This window comes from Oncorhynchus keta, chromosome 34 (genome assembly GCF_023373465.1).
Source record: "Oncorhynchus keta strain PuntledgeMale-10-30-2019 chromosome 34, Oket_V2, whole genome shotgun sequence".
Lineage (NCBI taxonomy): Eukaryota > Metazoa > Chordata > Actinopteri > Salmoniformes > Salmonidae > Oncorhynchus > Oncorhynchus keta.
In genome coordinates this window covers 36,694,959-36,712,314 of record NC_068454.1, presented here as the reverse complement: position 1 = coordinate 36,712,314, position 17,356 = coordinate 36,694,959, and the positions used below count along the sequence as shown (strand labels likewise).

General features: G+C 44.5%; 1 protein-coding gene across 9 annotated transcripts in view; it reads right to left on the bottom strand.

Annotated features, from left to right (window-relative positions):
- The window catches only part of LOC118367029 (dedicator of cytokinesis protein 9-like), a 120,656-nt gene that overhangs the window by 10,900 nt on the left and 92,400 nt on the right, over positions 1-17,356 (bottom strand). For 5 of the 9 annotated variants that reach the window (XM_035749985.2, XM_052493773.1, XM_052493769.1 and 2 more), the window contains exons 12-37: positions 16,811-17,023; positions 16,566-16,688; positions 16,027-16,109; positions 15,445-15,567; positions 14,996-15,075; positions 14,673-14,860; positions 14,306-14,371; positions 14,095-14,187; positions 13,836-13,959; positions 12,492-12,610; positions 11,539-11,619; positions 11,323-11,412; positions 10,103-10,218; positions 8,643-8,712; positions 8,417-8,542; positions 8,240-8,311; positions 7,467-7,613; positions 7,218-7,301; positions 7,016-7,127; positions 5,213-5,391; positions 4,999-5,115; positions 4,792-4,906; positions 4,550-4,671; positions 1,056-1,170; positions 772-838; positions 585-632 (exon numbers count right to left, since the gene is read on the bottom strand). In XM_035749985.2, the coding sequence (XP_035605878.1) occupies positions 585-632; positions 772-838; positions 1,056-1,170; positions 4,550-4,671; positions 4,792-4,906; positions 4,999-5,115; positions 5,213-5,391; positions 7,016-7,127; positions 7,218-7,301; positions 7,467-7,613; positions 8,240-8,311; positions 8,417-8,542; positions 8,643-8,712; positions 10,103-10,218; positions 11,323-11,412; positions 11,539-11,619; positions 12,492-12,610; positions 13,836-13,959; positions 14,095-14,187; positions 14,306-14,371; positions 14,673-14,860; positions 14,996-15,075; positions 15,445-15,567; positions 16,027-16,109; positions 16,566-16,688; positions 16,811-17,023 (2,873 nt within the window). Of the gene's footprint in view, positions 1-584; positions 633-771; positions 839-1,055; positions 1,171-4,549; positions 4,672-4,791; positions 4,907-4,998; positions 5,116-5,212; positions 5,392-7,015; positions 7,128-7,217; positions 7,302-7,466; positions 7,614-8,239; positions 8,312-8,416; positions 8,543-8,642; positions 8,713-10,102; positions 10,219-11,322; positions 11,413-11,538; positions 11,623-12,491; positions 12,611-13,835; positions 13,960-14,094; positions 14,188-14,305; positions 14,372-14,672; positions 14,861-14,995; positions 15,076-15,444; positions 15,568-16,026; positions 16,110-16,565; positions 16,689-16,810; positions 17,024-17,356 lie in introns of all 9 variants that reach the window. The other 4 variants (XM_035749987.2, XM_052493772.1, XM_035749980.2 and 1 more) reach the window with 1 other exon arrangement.

The window sequence follows — 17,356 nt, the reverse complement described above, 5'->3', positions numbered from 1 at the left end:
CCACCTCTAGTCTTACCCAAGCAGGAGGGGGCAGGAGCCATGTTTTTTTTTTATAAAACCATATTAAACTTGCCAGCATTTAAAATGAATAGAAAAACAGAGAGAGTGGTGGTGGGTTAGAGAGAGTGGAGAGTGAGACCCATAGCCATCAGTGTGTCTGGCAGAGAGCTCCCACAGAGAATGTGTGTGCCAGAGTCCAAAGGCAAATTATGAGCGTACTGTATAGTGTGTTTATATGGTGTAGTGTTTCACGGGCTTTACTGTACACACAATGTTAACCAAGCTCAACAAACCACACATTAGTACTGTTTTGGGCCTATTGGTAGAAATATCAGTCACTGGTGTGTGTTCTGGTCTCAAGTGTTACTACAAAACGACATTCATTCCTATACCTTAAAATAGCACAATATCATGTCCCTAAAATGGTTGGACAATATTCACACAACATTAACATAACATTTGAATCAACACAATTATATAAACAATAACATATATGAAAGTGTAATAAATGATGAACGTAGTCTCATATACAGGTTTTACATACAAGCGCGATACAACTAATTGAACCATTCTGGCAACATTACCTTGCGATGGATCTTTTTCCTATGTATCGGAATTGATGGAGACACACCCTGGAAACAAAAACGTTGGGAGACTCATCGTTACTCAATGTGGACAGAGGACGCTTAAACATCCCCCGATATGCACGGTAAATGGTATGGAGTGGCATCAGGACTACAACAACACGGCCAAGCCGAGTTCACTTCTTACTCTACTAGCGTGAAGAAGTCCATGAGCTCAGCAGACGAGGCCTTGTTCCAGTATGTAAACAGAGCATCTGAACGAAGGATAGAAGGGAGTTAGAGAGTCACCTGCGCTGCGTCCCAGATGGCACTGGGTCAAAAGCAGTGCACTAAATAGAGGATAGGGGGTCATGTGGGATGAAGTCTTGGGGAAACTACTGGCTGTAGAAAACACGGGTCACTAAGCATATCCATACCCCCACCCCCCCTCATATAATCATGTACTTGCACTAGAGAGAGGTGTGGTCTTACCCTCAGACATGCTCTTGAGGACATGCAGGAAGCACATGAGCAGGCTCTTGATCTCAGCCTGGTCCAGTTTGTCACAGCGCAGTAGGCTGCTGCCCAGGGCTGAGGCTGGCTGGTTCTGAGGGACAGACGCGTTGGTCAGAGATCGGCTGGAATACACCACAACACTCTACTTCTGCTCTATTCACTGCATAACGCTATTGGGAGGTGTAGTATTGTCATATTCCTGTCTTTGTTGACATATTTGCCATTTTGTTGTCTACTTCTTCATCTCATCTTAATCCGTCCATGTTCTTAAAAGGCAAAACGGGTAGAAAATAAAAACGAATCAAATTTTTTTTTTTCAACAGTAAAACAGAGAGTTTATCATTGCCATTATTATGTAATACTAAATTGCCCTTCAGTACATCTACATCCTATACATTACTATTCATGTGATATGATGTGCTGATAAGCATGTAGTATGACTCACAGTGCAGTATGACTACACTAATGGAGTCAGTCACTCAGGCCCTATTGGCCTCTAGACGCGGGTGAGACTGCCAGATCAGCTCTACGTGCAGGGCCTAATCACTAGAATTCTCCAAGCCGGGACAGAGAGCAGGAACCAGGAGTTATACCACAGCGTGGGATTGGCAAAATACAACGTCTTCCGTTGCCAGCGGTGAGTTAGTCTAGACCAGAACTCCTAACTGAGGATGACCTCACGGAAAGACTGCAGCTATGTCTTGTCTTGTCTTGGAGGAGTGTTGACAGAGAAAGTTAGCGGCTAAACTTAGCTGCCCCAAATAAGTCTGGGAATTTGACTGAAGAGGGTAGGCGATCATTTACATGAATTCTTTATTAAGACAGATTTATAATTGGAAATATACTAGATGGGTATCATTCACAGCCTAAAAATGAAGCAGATATTACACATTTGTGTTTTTCTTTCCCCTTCTGGCCAACTGCCTCCTCAGAGTATCATTCAAAAATAAAAAACGGTGGAGGACAAAGTGGAGAGAAACATAACACAAAGAAAGGGAATATCCTACAAAAACTGGTCCTCAGAACTCTTACAGACGGAGATAGAAAAGTCACACAGCACATGTGAGCGAGATCAAAAATAAAGGAGGCTCCAGCTGTGTGTATCACTCCTACAGAAAGACCCATGAAGCCACACAGTAGCTGTGCTTCATGGCACCAGAGACGAAACTGTGTATCATCCGCCTGGCAAAGAAAGGAACTCGGCAAAGACTAAAACACACACACTCTCTCACACACACACACACTCCCAGATGGGACACTCTTGGGTGGAAGGGGGTGAGGGAGGCTTATTGGTATTCTGTACTTGGAGTGGAGTGGTGGTGTGATGCGGGACATGATTCTCTGAGACACTGGGGACAGTGAGCAGGGAAAAGTCCACGGTGGCGCGCTTGGAGCGAATGGGAAGTACGGAGTCCTCGGGCTCGGAAAAGAAGCGCAGCACGTTGGCAGAGTGTCTCCGCCTGATATTCTCCTTCTGCCAGCAGCAGGAGTGTGTGGGTGGGTGGAGGAGTCAATGGTACAACGACAAATTAATAGGGGATAACCTCATAACTGTCACAGGTATACAGTGGCAAGAAAAAGTGTGTGAACCATTTGGGATTACTTGGATTTCTTCATAAATTGGTCATAGATGAAGATAACAATAGACAAACATAGAAAACTAATAACACACAAATTATTGTATTTTTCTTGTCTATATTGAATACATCATTTAAACATTCACAGTCTAGGTTGGAAAAAGTATGAGAACCCCTAGGCTAATGACTTCTCCAAAAGCTAATTGGAGTCAGGAATCAGCTGATCTGGAGCCCAATCAATGAGACGAGATTGGAGATGTTGGTTAGAGCTGCCTTGCCCTATAAAAAAGACCCACAAAATGTGAGTTTGCTATTCACAAGAAGCATTGCCGGATGTGAACCATGCCTCAAACAAAAGAGATCTCAGAAGACCTAAGATTAAGAATTGTTGACTTGCAGAAAGCTGGAAAGGGTTACAAAAGTATCTCTAAAAGCCTCGATGTTCATCAGTCCATGGTAAGACAAATTGTCTATAAATGGAAAAAGCTCAGCACTGTTGCTACTCTCCCTATGAGTGGCCTTCCTGCAAAGATGACTGCAAGAGCACAGTGCAGAATGCTCAATGAGGTTAAGAAGAATCCTAGTGTCAGCTAAAGACTTACAGAAATCTCTGGAACATGCTAACATCTCTGTTGACGAGTCTACGATACATAAAACACTAAACAAGAATGGTGTTCATAGGAGGATCCCACGGATGAAGCCACTGCTGCCCAAAAAAAACATTGCTGCACATCTGGAATTTGCAGAAGTGCACCTGGATGTTCCAGAGCGCTACTGACAAAATATTCTGTGGACAGATGAAACTACTGTTGAGATGTTTGGAAGGAACACACACATACCACTATGTGTGGAGAATTAAAGGCACAGCACAGTGACATCAAAACCTCATCCCAACTGTAAAGTATGGTGGAGGGAGTATCATGGTTTGGGGCTGCTTTGCTGCCTCAGGGCCTGCACAGCTTGCTATCAAATGGAAAAATGAATTCCCAAGTTCATCAAGACATTTTGCAGGAGAATGTTAGGCTATCTGTCCACCAATTGAAGCTCAACAGAAGTTGGGTGATGCAACCGGAAAACAAAACACAGAAGTAAATCAACAACAGAAGATTGGCTTCAACAGAAGAAAATACACCTTCTGGAGTGGCCCAGTCAGAGTCCTGACCTCAATCCGATTGAGATGCTTTGGCCTGACCTCAAGAGAACAGTTCACACCAGACATCCCAAAAATATTGCTGAACTGAAACAGTTTTGTAAAGAGGAATGGTCAAAAATTCCTCCTGACCGTTGTGCAGGTCTGATCCGCAACTACAGAAAACGTTTCGTTGAGGTTATTGCTGCCAAAGGAGGGTCAACCAGTTATTAAATCCAAGGCCTCACATACTTTTTCACCCTACACTGAATGTTTACATGGTGTGTTCAATAAAGACATGAAAACGTATAATTGTTTGTGTTATTAGTTTAAGCAGACTGTGTTCGTCTATTGTTGTGACCTAGATGAAGAGCAGATCAAATGTTATGACCAATTTATGCAGAAATCCAGGTATTTCCAAAAGGTTCACATACTTTGTTCACATACTTTGTCTTGCCACTGGACGCACCTCTTATGTGTCAGTGAGAAATACAGAAAATGATGCATGAAACATCCTCAACTAAATACGTGGCCTAAATCTCATTCACTGAATAGCTGCTAAACTCATATTGACCCGTACAAATGTATTTGTAGCCCAAATGGACTAACAGCACTGCAGCGATCTGAAATCCTGATGGAGGTCATGTGCCAGTAGGACACATACAACAGGCATAGGCTGCACCCTCAATAAGTGAAAGCAGAAATGGTCAACTTTAAGTAACGGTCCATGACAGTGGCTGTACTATGTCTCCATGGAGTTGTACCTTGTCCAGAGAGTTGCTCTTCTCATGAAGACTGTTGCCAGAGTCAGTGCTGATGAGGGAGCCCCGGGAGTCAGCGTGCCGGACAGAGTTAATGTTGGGGGTGGAGGACGCGTGGGGGGAGGCTGGGGAACACAAAGACAACAGCACAGTTAAACTCGTGGGCCCGCATGTCGCTCAATCACCACGGGACAACATGAGTCGAGTGTCATATCGTTGCCTGCCAAAAGCAGACTGAATCTCACCGGTGCCAGAGATAACCCCAAACACATCCTTGTGCAAACTGTTGTCTAACAAAGTACTGGAGCGTGGAGGCGTCATCATCATGGAGTTGCCCAGGAGTGGGTCATCTCTTCCATTCTGAAAGGAAAATGGACCATTAGTAAAGTCAAACATTTACAGGTAGGGCCTTTGAGTTGTGGTGGTAGCCAGCCACTAGATGGCAGCCTTACATTGTTGGACTGGTTGATGATGAATGGGGAGACTTCCTTCACATTGAGCCTGTTGACGTTCTCCTGGAGCAGACCGAATAGAGGCAGGTAGAGAGTTGCCAACCTAGCCTGCTGGCTCTGAAATAGAGTTAAAGCTCTGATTAAACTTCATTGTCCCTTATGATGACTTTCGAAACGACTAGAGGAAAGAGGTGGGGAGAATTAGTCTGCTTACCTTGGAGGTGTAGCGTTCGTCAAAGGTGTGCTTGACCATCAGGTTCTTGAGCACGTGGATGGATATCTGACGGATCTCTCGAAACTCCTGCAGGGCCCCGCCCACCTCCCGCAGCAGCAGCCCAACCAGGAAGTGGTTCTTACAGAAGTCGTCGGTCAGCGAGTAGTCCAACTGGAGGTCTGGAAGGAGGACAGACAAGAGACAGACTTTAGGAGGAAGTCATGAACCTAAACTATCTGCCCCGATGTAAACAATACCACCAGTGTAGCACTGAGTCGACCTTTGCCTTTAAATAGACTTGGCGCCATTCGAATGAAGTTCAACTGCACTTGAACTCTAATGAAGATTGTAATCAGGCCACAAAACTATTTCCAACGCTGAGAAACTTTTCCAACAAGATAAAGTATTCAAACAAACCAACAACCCCAATACAAGCTGATAATCTATTTGTGTAAGGATAGGATAACACATATTGGTTACAATGATTACAATTTCATGATCACTTATGATAATCGATTAGATACAATAATTAAAAAAATACACCCACAACTAAAATCAAAGAAGAGTGGTTGTAAATAATGACTTTCTAAAGTATTGCAATACAATGTATACAACAGAGATTATCAGGCAAAATAGACAACCAGACAGGAGTCATAACCTCGTACAACCATCCTGGAAGGCTCACGAGCTTACATTCTGTTTAGCTACACAGATCGGCAATTTGTCTGGTAATTATGAGTCTAAAGGAGTCGGGGACCAGGCAGTGAATAAACAGATACAGTTAGCAAGCAGGGTGGTTGTTATGGGTAACAGACCGGCAAATAAACTGAGCGCGTCACAGAGCATGAGGCACAAGTCAAATCAAAAGTAACACACAGAAGATGTACTGAAATGATGGTACTAAAACTTCACATCCACTGTTAGCCTCAATATGAGCTGTAATTGGTTTACATGCACATTTAAAAATGTAAACACCTCCGAAAAGTTCAATTGAAATTCAATTGAAGATTTTTAAAAAAGGAAAGAAATGGTTTGCCCTCAAGTACAAACCTATTGCTATCTTCGCACAATCCAAACCCTTGACACAGAAATAGGAATGCTTTGTAGTCCAAAGAATTCAAACGTACACACACCCATACCTTTTCTAACTCACTCATCACAGCCAATTACAGTTCATATAGATAGAGATAAAGCATCAAAATGATAATTTAGTATTAGACATGGGAGAGACAAATGAATCATTCCACATCCACGCCAAATGTATGTGATGACGCTGTTGAATGAATGACTCAATTGAGTTGTTCAAGGGGATTCTTTTGCCTATGTGGCCATAATTTAAAACAAGGGGGGTCAAAGTATTTTTTTTCCGACAGGACAAGCAGACAGCACACCTTGGAACCTACCTACAGGATTACTGTATGACTCCATGTTGGGAGAAAGTAAAGCTAATTGGCAAAAGAGAGAAGAGGAGCAAAGTGGAAACAAACAAATAAGCTCTATTCCAAAACAGAGGTAGCAAGAACACAAAGAGAACAGTACATGATATACTGTAACGTGTCTTTATGACATTTGGCTGACAGAACTTGGACAGTACGGGTACTGTGCTTGAGTTCGACGAGATGCTGCTGGAGAAACGATTGAATCCACTATCTGCTGAAACACTCTATGCCTTTGGCAGACAGCCCTCAAAACGTCATATTACAAAAGCCTTGTGCTTCGAGTTCAATAGATGTACCTCATATGACCCTGGTATACATGCATACAGTTGCTTTTATTTTGCCCAAACGATGGAAATGTGCTCACCTTGAAATCTCTGTATCCTCCCTTTTCCGAAGGGCATGGGCAGATTCAAGGGAATGTAGTGCTCGTGGTTGCATATGACACGCAGGAACTCAAACTTGAACTCAAACAGAGTCTGAAAATAAGAGCACATTAGTGTAAGAAACAAAAAGGTCTAGTGGTGGACTATCATTTGTAATGATAATTATTTAATCATGATAACTACCTTGGGGTCTCCGGGCACAAAACAGTTGATGTAGTTGTTGATCTGCTTGAAGACAAAGCCTCTATCCATCAGGGTGAAACAGCGCTGTGGACACAGGAAGGAAAGGACATTCCCACATACAGTTCAGTATAGTACAGAACAGTGGATATCATCAACCTCTAATGAACACCAATACATTGTTATTATCCCGAACCGGCTATGAGGAGGACCAACGGTGCTAGATTAGCCAATCAGACGGCGCCAGCTGACCTTGATGAAGACAGCCAGGCTGTGGTTGGCATTCCGGGCTGCGTCCAGGTTGTCCTTGTACTTCTGGGTGATGTGGGGCATCATCATGTTGACCAGGGTCTCCACCGTGTGGTGGAAGCCGGCCGAGAAACGCTGGTTCCTGGACAGCTGAGAAACAGAGACAAGCTGTTACTGCCAGAGCTGTTATTGAGAGTGGTGTTACTGTCCGTGGTGTTACTGTCCGTGGTGTTACTGTCCGTGGTGTTACTGTCCGTGGTGTTACTGTACATTTTTTATTTGATTGAATTACCTTTTTGGTTAATATTACAGTAGAGGGTAACACATGAAATTCATATACAACACTAATTTCCAATGTGGTGCTTGAGGAGAGACAACAACAACAACTCCCTGTTGTGTTTCTGATCCCACCACAGCTATTCCCAGAGAGAGGTCATCCCAGTGAACCACCACAAAACCACAGCAGAGGGGGGAATACTTAATGGAGTGTCCCTGTTTCCTCTGTTTAGTGTGGCACACTCCTAATGGTTCCTACAGCAGCTTCCTGATTATACACGGCCATGCCAGAGAGGAAACTCAGGGCTATGGTTGGTTAGGAGAGATTGCTGTGGGTAGCATTGAGGCGGTGGTTAGTTATGGCTGTGCTTTATTCTGCGGGAGGAATGTAGCAGCCCACATGGCTGTGCATGTTAGGAGCTATCACTGATAAGCTGACATTTCTATAAAAAGAAAAATGAAGACTTAGTTGGCTTAGTAAAGTGTCACATCAGACTTACCTTGACTTTACTGCTCTCAATCAAGTACTGGGCCATGGACTTTACTAAGGCTTCAAAGAAATACCAGGAGTACTACGAAACAGAAATACGGAAACAAATACAAATCAATGCCAACATGAAACCTGATGCAAATGTCCATAGACTCCTTTTCCACACGGATGCTGTGCTATCTATTACCTTGAGCAACTTGTTGCTGGTGAGGAAGTCTGTGGAAGGCTTTAGAATTGCAGTCATGGCTTTGGCCAGCTCCTCATGTACTGTTCTCGTGGTAGTGGCTGTGTATGGCTCGGTCTTAAACACATACTGAACCAGGAAAGAGACAGAAAATAAAATATGAAAGCTTTTCTAGAAACACAGCAAAAGAAAATGTGCCATATGATAAATGGACCAGTATGACGATTACCTTGACATATGATCGTAGGTAGTGCTCCAACCCCTCTTCGTGGCACTGGGCAACAATGTGAATCATGACTCTGAACAGGGCAAAAAAGCATGTGTAAGAGTTGTGCAATAATAACATGTTTGTGGTTTATGTCTCAATACTCATAGTCCATAACGCAGCCTATTCCCCATATAGCTTCCCTATGGGCCTTAGTCAAGTGGATTGCACTAGATGTATTGCACTAGGGAATACACTAGGGCAGCCTATTCCCCATATAGCTTCCCTATGGGCCCTAGTCAAGTGGATTGCACTAGATGTATTGCACTAGGGAATACACTAGGGCAGCCTATTCCCCATATAGCTTCCCTATGGACCCTAGTCAAGTGGATTGCACTAGATGTATTGCACTAGGGAATACACTAGGGCAGCCTATTCCCCATATAGCTTCCCTATGGACCCTAGTCAAGTGGATTGCACTAGATGTATTGCACTAGGGAATACACTAGGGCAGCCTATTCCCCATATAGCTTCCCTATGGGCCCTAGTCAAGTGGATTGCACTAGATGTATTGCACTAGGGAATACACTAGGGCAGCCTATTCCCCATATAGCTTCCCTATGGACCCTAGTCAAGTGGATTGCACTAGATGTATTGCACTAGGGAATACACTAGGCAGCCTATTCCCCATATAGCTTCCCTATGGACCCTAGTCAAGTGGATTGCACTAGATGTATTGCACTAGGGAATACACTAGGGCAGCCTATTCCCCATATAGCTTCCCTATGGACCCTAGTCAAGTGGATTGCACTAGATGTATTGCACTAGGGAATACACTAGGGCAGCCTATTCCTCATATAGCTTCCCTATGGGCCCTAGTCAAGTGGATTGCACTAGATGTATTGCACTAGGGAATACACTAGGCAGCCTATTCCTCATATAGCTTCCCTATGGGCCCTAGTCAAGTGTATTGCACTAGATGTATTGCACTAGGGAATACACTAGGGCAGCCTATTCCTCATATAGCTTCCCTATGGGCCCTAGTCAAGTGGATTGCACTAGATGTATTGCACTAGGGAATACACTAGGGCAGCCTATTCCTCATATAGCTTCCCTATGGGCCCTAGTCAAGTGTATTGCACTAGATGTATTGCACTAGGGAATACACTAGGGCAGCCTATTCCCCATATAGCTTCCCTATGGACCCTAGTCAAGTGGATTGCACTAGATGTATTGCACTAGGGAATACACTAGGGCAGCCTATTCCCCATATAGCTTCCCTATGGGCCCTAGTCAAGTGGATTGCACTAGATGTATTGCACTAGGGAATACACTAGGGCAGCCTATTCCCCATATAGCTTCCCTATGGGCCCTAGTCAAGTGTATTGCACTAGGGAATACACTAGGGCAGCCTATTCCCCATGTATTGCACTAAATGTATTGCACTAGGGAATAGGGTGCCATTTGGGAGCCAGACTACTGACCTGGTGACGTTGACGGCCACCTCCTCATGGGTGGCACTTGTCAACACCCGGAACAGCTGGTTGAGAGTGGTGGGCAGGAACTTAACCATCACGTGACTTTCCATAGCATGAAGACTCTGAGGTGGGTTTGGGGGGGGGAAGGAGAATGCAGTAAATAAGATGCTCAAGGCATTGTGTTTTTCTGTGCTCCCCTCCTAGCCAAAACGCTGAACCTGCAGAATATCATCCACAAGCACATCAAACATCTAGACAGGGTTAACTGCATGATCAGAATTGACTTAAAAATCGATAAAACTATTCTGAGTGGGAGATAAAACAAGGCTACATGAGAACAAGAATCAGCTTCAATGTAAATGCTTGGTGGCGTACTGTAAACATTCCCTCCCATCCTGGCTCTAATCAGTCTCGGGAGTCTATGGGGGGGTGAAAGTTCCATCCCACATCCAAAAGAGGCGAAAAAAGAAAAAAAAACACAAGCTTGCGTAAGAGGAAACGGAAGTCGCACAGAATAACAGGACACACCTGAGAATAAGCATGTGTTAATCACACACACAAACACGTCTATCCTGGAATGAGGCAGAGCGGGGCACTGGTGCATCACTGGCTATTTAGGATCTTAATTTGACCCAGTTTGCTACAGCAGGAAAATAATCCTGTGGCAACAGGAAATGTGAAATATGTGGATTATAATTAATGGTCATTTTTGTAGGGGTTGATACATTTTTTTATAACAGAAGATCAAGTGGAAAATGTCAAAGTGGAAATGAAAAAAATAAGCCTTTTTAAACCCCAAATACACAAAGTTCCCCTGCAACAAGGTGATCAAATTAAGAGCCTACATTTGTAGGGGCTGCTAACACAGCCAAAGCCAGCCAAAGCCAGCCAAATAATTTGGCAACCTGCCAGTGAAATGCTCTCTGCTAAATCCTGATCTTGTGTGACCTTCTTGCCATTGTTTGCGTGCTGTGGACTAGTGTGTTTACATGAGCACCCCAGAGATGCATCTGAAAATGTCGATGTCCACAGGGGGACAATGGAGAGAGCGCCCGTGGATTAGACCCTAGGGTCATGTTAGCATTGTCCCACCCCGGCCTGAGGAAACAAGCACAGATTTCTAAATATCCTGAGGAAATCAGAGTGATTGGTGACAGGTGTTGGGGAGAGAGATGTGACAAGTGTCATTTCTGTCAGACCCAGAGGTGCCACGGTTGCTGCTTTACCTTCAGATACTTGACCAGCTCTCCTGCTGCCACCTGGGCTGCAGACTCTGTGCTCTGACAGTGGGCAAAGAAATTGTGCAAATGTTGATCCTACAGAGGAAAGAAAAAGGGGAGAGATGTTAGAACACAAGATTTCTAGAAAAGACAGTGGAGAACAAGCCTTTAAGAATCCTGGGTCAGTTGTGTCCCTGAGCTTATGTGTGAAACGATACCAACCTGAGTGTACACCGTGGAGACGAGGTGAGTGGACACCTTGAACAAAGGCTTCCCTCCATCCACCCATTTGATTTCAGGATGCTGCTGCGTGAGACATAGGACATATTTTAATCAGAAAAACTACGACAGTGGTTATCATTGGTTATGTACTGGATCACGCTACATGTATTGGTGATGTATTTAAAACGGCACTCCGTGATAGGAGTCACTGTCGCAATGCCACAAGAGGGTAGGACATACTTAAAACGTTGCTTGTTAAGGGGAGGTAGTTGCAGAAACTTATACAAAATGAAAGACATTTAAGTTTACCGTAAGTTGATCCAAAACAACGCTGAGAACAGATCTAAAGCTCAACATTAAGTTGAAACTCACATCAGTAAGTAATTCAGCCATATATTCTCATGCAATTAGCTTAATATTGTTTAGTCACACTGTTGTACGCTTTCACCTTCCCTGATTGGATAATTACATCTCACACAACCTTGAGGCAGACAACAAGTAATCCCCACAGTGCCAACTCTAATTTACAGGCAGGGCACTACCACACAAAGGTTAAGTCTGTGGCTCGCTCACGGCTCTACTTTCTTTCACGGCCAAAATAGGTTAGATTTTACTGATCTAAAACGACTGGATAGGTTTAAATCCGATTGCTTTAAACCCATTATGTTCTTTCAGTCTAGTGGTGATGAAGGACGGGGCGGCAGGTAGCCAAGTGGTTAGAGCGTAGGGCCAGTAACCCGAAAGGTTGCTAGATCGAATCCCCGAGCTGACAAGGTAAAAATCTGCCCTGGTACAAGGCTGTTAACCCACTGTTCCTAGGTCGTCATTGTAAATAAGAATTGGTTCTTAACTGACTTGCCTAGTTCAATAAAATAAAATAAAAAGGAAAGGAGCCACGGAAAGGGAGAAGGAAGCCACAGTGTGTGTGTCAGTGGGAGTGAAGGGAGCGCTACCTTGCTGACACCCTCCTGACAGCTGAGGTAGCCAGCGGGCAGGTTGGCAGCCACAGGGACGTGACTCTCATTCATGATCACCCTGCCATCCTTCAGCAGAGGCAGCCAGGCGTAACCCACTGGGGAGAGACAAGGACAAGAGACAGGACTGTCAGTCTGCTCACAGACGGTGTCATACCCATAGAATTAGGAATTAGAATACTAATTCATTTACTAGGATCTCTATGGTCACGCCCAACAGTGACTCAGCACTGGGAGAATAGGGAAGAATGGAAACTAGCACAGACACAAATCGTTATACTGGGGAGGGCAATGGAAAGAAATAGGGTGGATACAATGAATCTGCATGGCTTAACACTGGATCTAGGCCTTGAGGGCTGTATCCTAGGTAGGTTTGAAAAATGTCAGTCCCGATTGGAGGATTGCCTGAAATCAGGAGGGATTAAGTAGGAAATCTGGAATGCTCCAACCAGGATTTCTGAAGAAAAAAAAAACAAACAGGGAATTTATTGAAAATTCACAGAATTTTGCAACCCTGGGTCTGGTGTCTACCTGCAAACTGAATGTAGTCTATCACAGTGCCTTCCGTTTTGTCACCAAACCCCCATATACCAGCCACCACTGCGACCTTTATGCTCTTGTTGACTGGCCCTCGCTACATATTCATCGCCAAACCCACTGGCTCCAGGTCATCTATAAGTCTATGCTAGGTAAAGCCCCGCCTTATCGCAGCTCACTGGTCACCATAGCAACACCCACCCGTAGCACACGCTCCAGCAGGTATATTTCACTGGTCACCCCCAAAGCCAACACCTCCTTTGGCCGCCTTTCCTTCCAGTTCTCTGCTGCCAATGACTGGTACGAATTGCAAAAATTACTGAAGCTGAAGTCTTATATCTCCCTCTCTAACTTTAAGCATCAGCTGTCAGAGCTACTTACCAATCACTGTACCTGTACACAGCCAATCTGTAAATAGCACACCCAACTACCTCATCCCTATATTGTTACTTATCCTCTTGCTCTTTTGCACCCCAGTATCTCTACTTGTACATCACCATCTGCACATCATTCCAGTGTTAATGCTAAATTGTAATTATTTCGCCTCCATGGCCTATTTTTTGCCTTACCTCCTCTACTACATTTGCACACACTGTACATAGATTTTTAAATGTTTCTCTTCTTTTGTGTTATTGACTGTACGCTTGTTTATGTGTAACTCTGTTGTTGCTGTTGTTTTTGGTCATACTGCTTTGCTTTATCTTGGCCAGGCCGCAGTTGTAAATGAGAACTTGTTCTCAACTGGCCTACCCGGTTAAATAAAGGTGAAATAAAATAAAAAAATACCTTGTGTCTCCACCACGTCTCTCTTCTTGGTGCTGGCCTTGCTGTTGCTGTCACAGCTGACGTGGAAGAAGGTGAACAGCAGATGGTGCTTCTCATTGAGCTGGGTGGGAAGCTCCATCTTAAACTGAGGGACAGGAACAAAAATATACACCTTATGAGTTAGCAAGCATTACATGCTGCCACTGCTTCGCCTGCTCACTAATCATGACTGGAGCGCTCTGTATAAAGATGGCCAGGTTGGCTTGTTATAACAACGTACCTCATCATAAAACTCTGGGCTGTGCTGGTGATGTAATACTGCAGCAAATGCATTTTTGGTAAACAGGGGACCTCCTGGTCGACCATAGATGCACTGTGGGTAATAACAACAGCATGTTCACTCCCCTAAGTAGCATGCAGTTCTTCTGCTACCAAATGACACTGTGGCTTCAGGAACTCTGCCAGAAGGAGTCACATGACTAGGAGCTTACCTTGAGCGAAACAGCCTCCTCCTCATCCGAGTCCTTGAACTCGATGCAGACAGCTATGTTTCTAGCCTGAAGGGAGAGAGAGGAGACAGACAGAACAAAGCTGACCTACTTGAAGATGCTGACGGGAACACATTTCTGCTGTAACTGTCTAGAGCAAAGTTTCTCTCTCAGTTAGAGAAAGTTGGACAAGTTAAAAATACCTTACCACTACTTTGCAGTCATATGAAATGCAATAGCAAATAGTGGAGTTTACCACATCAGTGTACAGACTGCGTCAAAATACGGTTCATGATTTGAAATCCACGTAAATGTACAGTATACATCATTTGATCAAACAGAATTGTAGGGTCAATGTTTGTGACTATACCTTTGTGAAGGATTTTTGGCTGTCGTACTTCAGGTGCCTGGGGTAGACATAGAGGTGATTGTTGTAGATGGTGAACGGCTGGGAGCACTTGGCTATGCAGGGAACAAACTCCTCCACTTCAAAGAAGATGTTCGTCTTCTCACTGCTCTCAAAAGTCTTCACAGGAATGTAGGATGAGGTAACACAACCTATGTACATGCAGACACAGAACAGACGGGGGGAGTCAAATAAACAGCCGATAGACCAATCAGACCAATCTGACGTGAAGAGAAACAGCTTTCATCTTTCATGTTCCCAGTGTGAGCTGAGTTTGGAGGGCTTACTTGTCAAGTCAGGGGCAACATTGTCAATGGTAACGTCTAGGTTTCCTAAGATGACAGGGAGCTTGGCCATCTTCTCTGGCCTAGGGAGGAGAAGTAAAAATAAGCAGCGGTGAATGCCTTTGTTATCATCTACCTAGGAGGACCTGATGGAAAACAGGCTAGCCGCCTGGAAACTACCCTGTGAACAGACAGAACCAAAGAGGAGAAACCAAATATTTGTAAAGGTGGGAAAACATCTGGGGTACAGGCTTTCATTGTGAATGAGAATCTCTGACCATCTAGTCTCTTTAGCCAACAAACCGCCATATGGGATTCAGCTTAAGAAATACCCACTGTAATCATTCGGAATAAGCAAGAATAATCCAAATTCAACATTTCTGTAAGATATAGTACTTCAACAATTAACTACATTTTCAATTCCATTAACTGCAGACAGGAGAGTTACTAACTTTCTGAAGTCAGCCAGCAGTTTGAACATGTCGTCGTTGGACAGCTTGTTGCTGTCCTGTCTGTAGATGGCGGAGAAACGGGCACTTTTATCCAGCGTCCCCGATGCATCTTTGAACAGAGTCCTGCAGGGAAGGAGAGATGAGAATCATTAAAACCCAGGTCGGTTTCCAGTAGGTCTCTGGACAAAGATCTGCTGATGTTCCTGTCAGGGTTTTTCCCCCTGGTCTGGTATCCTGTGACACCTTTATTCTCTTTCCAGACACCATGGGTACTGAGCTTTTCCACAATTCATTGAAGAGTGATACATTCACCAGTGCCAAAAAGGGAAAAACAGACATATGAAACTCCCTACCCTTTACTGTGCCTGGGAATAAATGCTATGTTTTTTTGTTTTTCTACAAGTCTTTTTCATTTAATCTAGACATTTTGTACTCTATCCTTTCAAAGCGATGCCTTATTCAGTAGACGTTGCTTACATATTGTCAAATTTCTCTACTGATGAAAACATATTCCAAAAGGTAAAACATCTGTCAATAATCTCTTACTATAAACATCAGTTCAGGTTAGTAACCGAATAATACCTGGCGGCCCATCCAAAAGGCATCCTGTACTGGCCCAAACGGCTGCAGGCCAATTTGGCATTTTTCAGGACCTTCTGTGCCACCTGGTGGGAAAGAGGAACCGTGTGTAAGTGAAACCACGCTGGTCTGACAACACAGACAGAGGTGATGGTCAGCACTCCAGCATATCTCCAGCATATCTCATAGCTCTGAGGCCGGCCAATCTCCACAAACAGGCACGGACACACAAACACATACGCAAGCGTGCACAAACACATACGCAAGCGTGCACAAACACACGCACCTTGAAAATGGTCCCTAATGCATTTCAGATTCTCTCTCTAGGATCCCATTACTGCTCGTTGTACCCCCTTTAACAGCACGTAACCAGATTTGTGTAGCCAAAACCAATGCTTGTGGAGTGTTGTTGTAACCAGCCAGCACTTATGACATGGATGATTCTCTCATTTGTTATGTGTGGAATAATCAAATGAAATCTGCTGAGCGTGGGGGAATTGACTGTTGCGTTTTGTGATGCTGAGGCCTGGTACAGAGCGTACCTTGGTGGAGTCTGAGCTTTTCATGTAGGGCTCAGCACAGTGTGTGATTCCCCCCTGCAGGACCTTCTCAATGCGAGCCACCAGAAAGATATCTGGGTGTGGACACGTTACAGAGAACACTCCCTGTGGAGACAGAAAACCAAGTCATGACAGATATGAGTGAACCTCGAAAACCACATTGTCATATTGAGAGATTAATAGCTCAAAGGATTGTATAGAGATTAGTGTCTCTAATATCTCTTCACCTGTCTGGGGTACTGCATGGCCCCCTCGGGCAGGCCGTGGACCCCCCTCTGCGCCCCCGGCAGAGCATCCCCTCCCCCGTTCATGTACGGGCTGCTGGGGTTGGGCACTAGCTGTCTGACGGACGGGTGATTCAGGTCCACGTAGAAGTCCGACGAGATCTTCCTGCTGTTCTGGATGTCAAACAGCGACAAGGTCACGTAGAATGGCTCCACCTGCAAAATGAAGCAAGTTTAAACAGTAGAGTCTGAGAATGAGGCTCCAGTCTAGTCTACGCCATTTATAGATGAGCACTGATGACATAGTGAGCCAGAAGGTTGGACAAGGGACTGACAGTGTCATTATGCCAAGTTTCTGTATCCGTCAGGTCTGTACCTGTGTGTCCGTCAGGTCTGTATCTGTGTATTCGTCAGGTCTGTATCCGTCAGGTCTGTACCTGTGTATCCGTCAGGTCTGTACTTGTGTATCCGTCAGGTCTGTACTTGTGTATCCGTCAGGTCTGTACTTGTGTATCCGTCAGGTCTGTACCTGTGTGTCCGTCAGGTCTG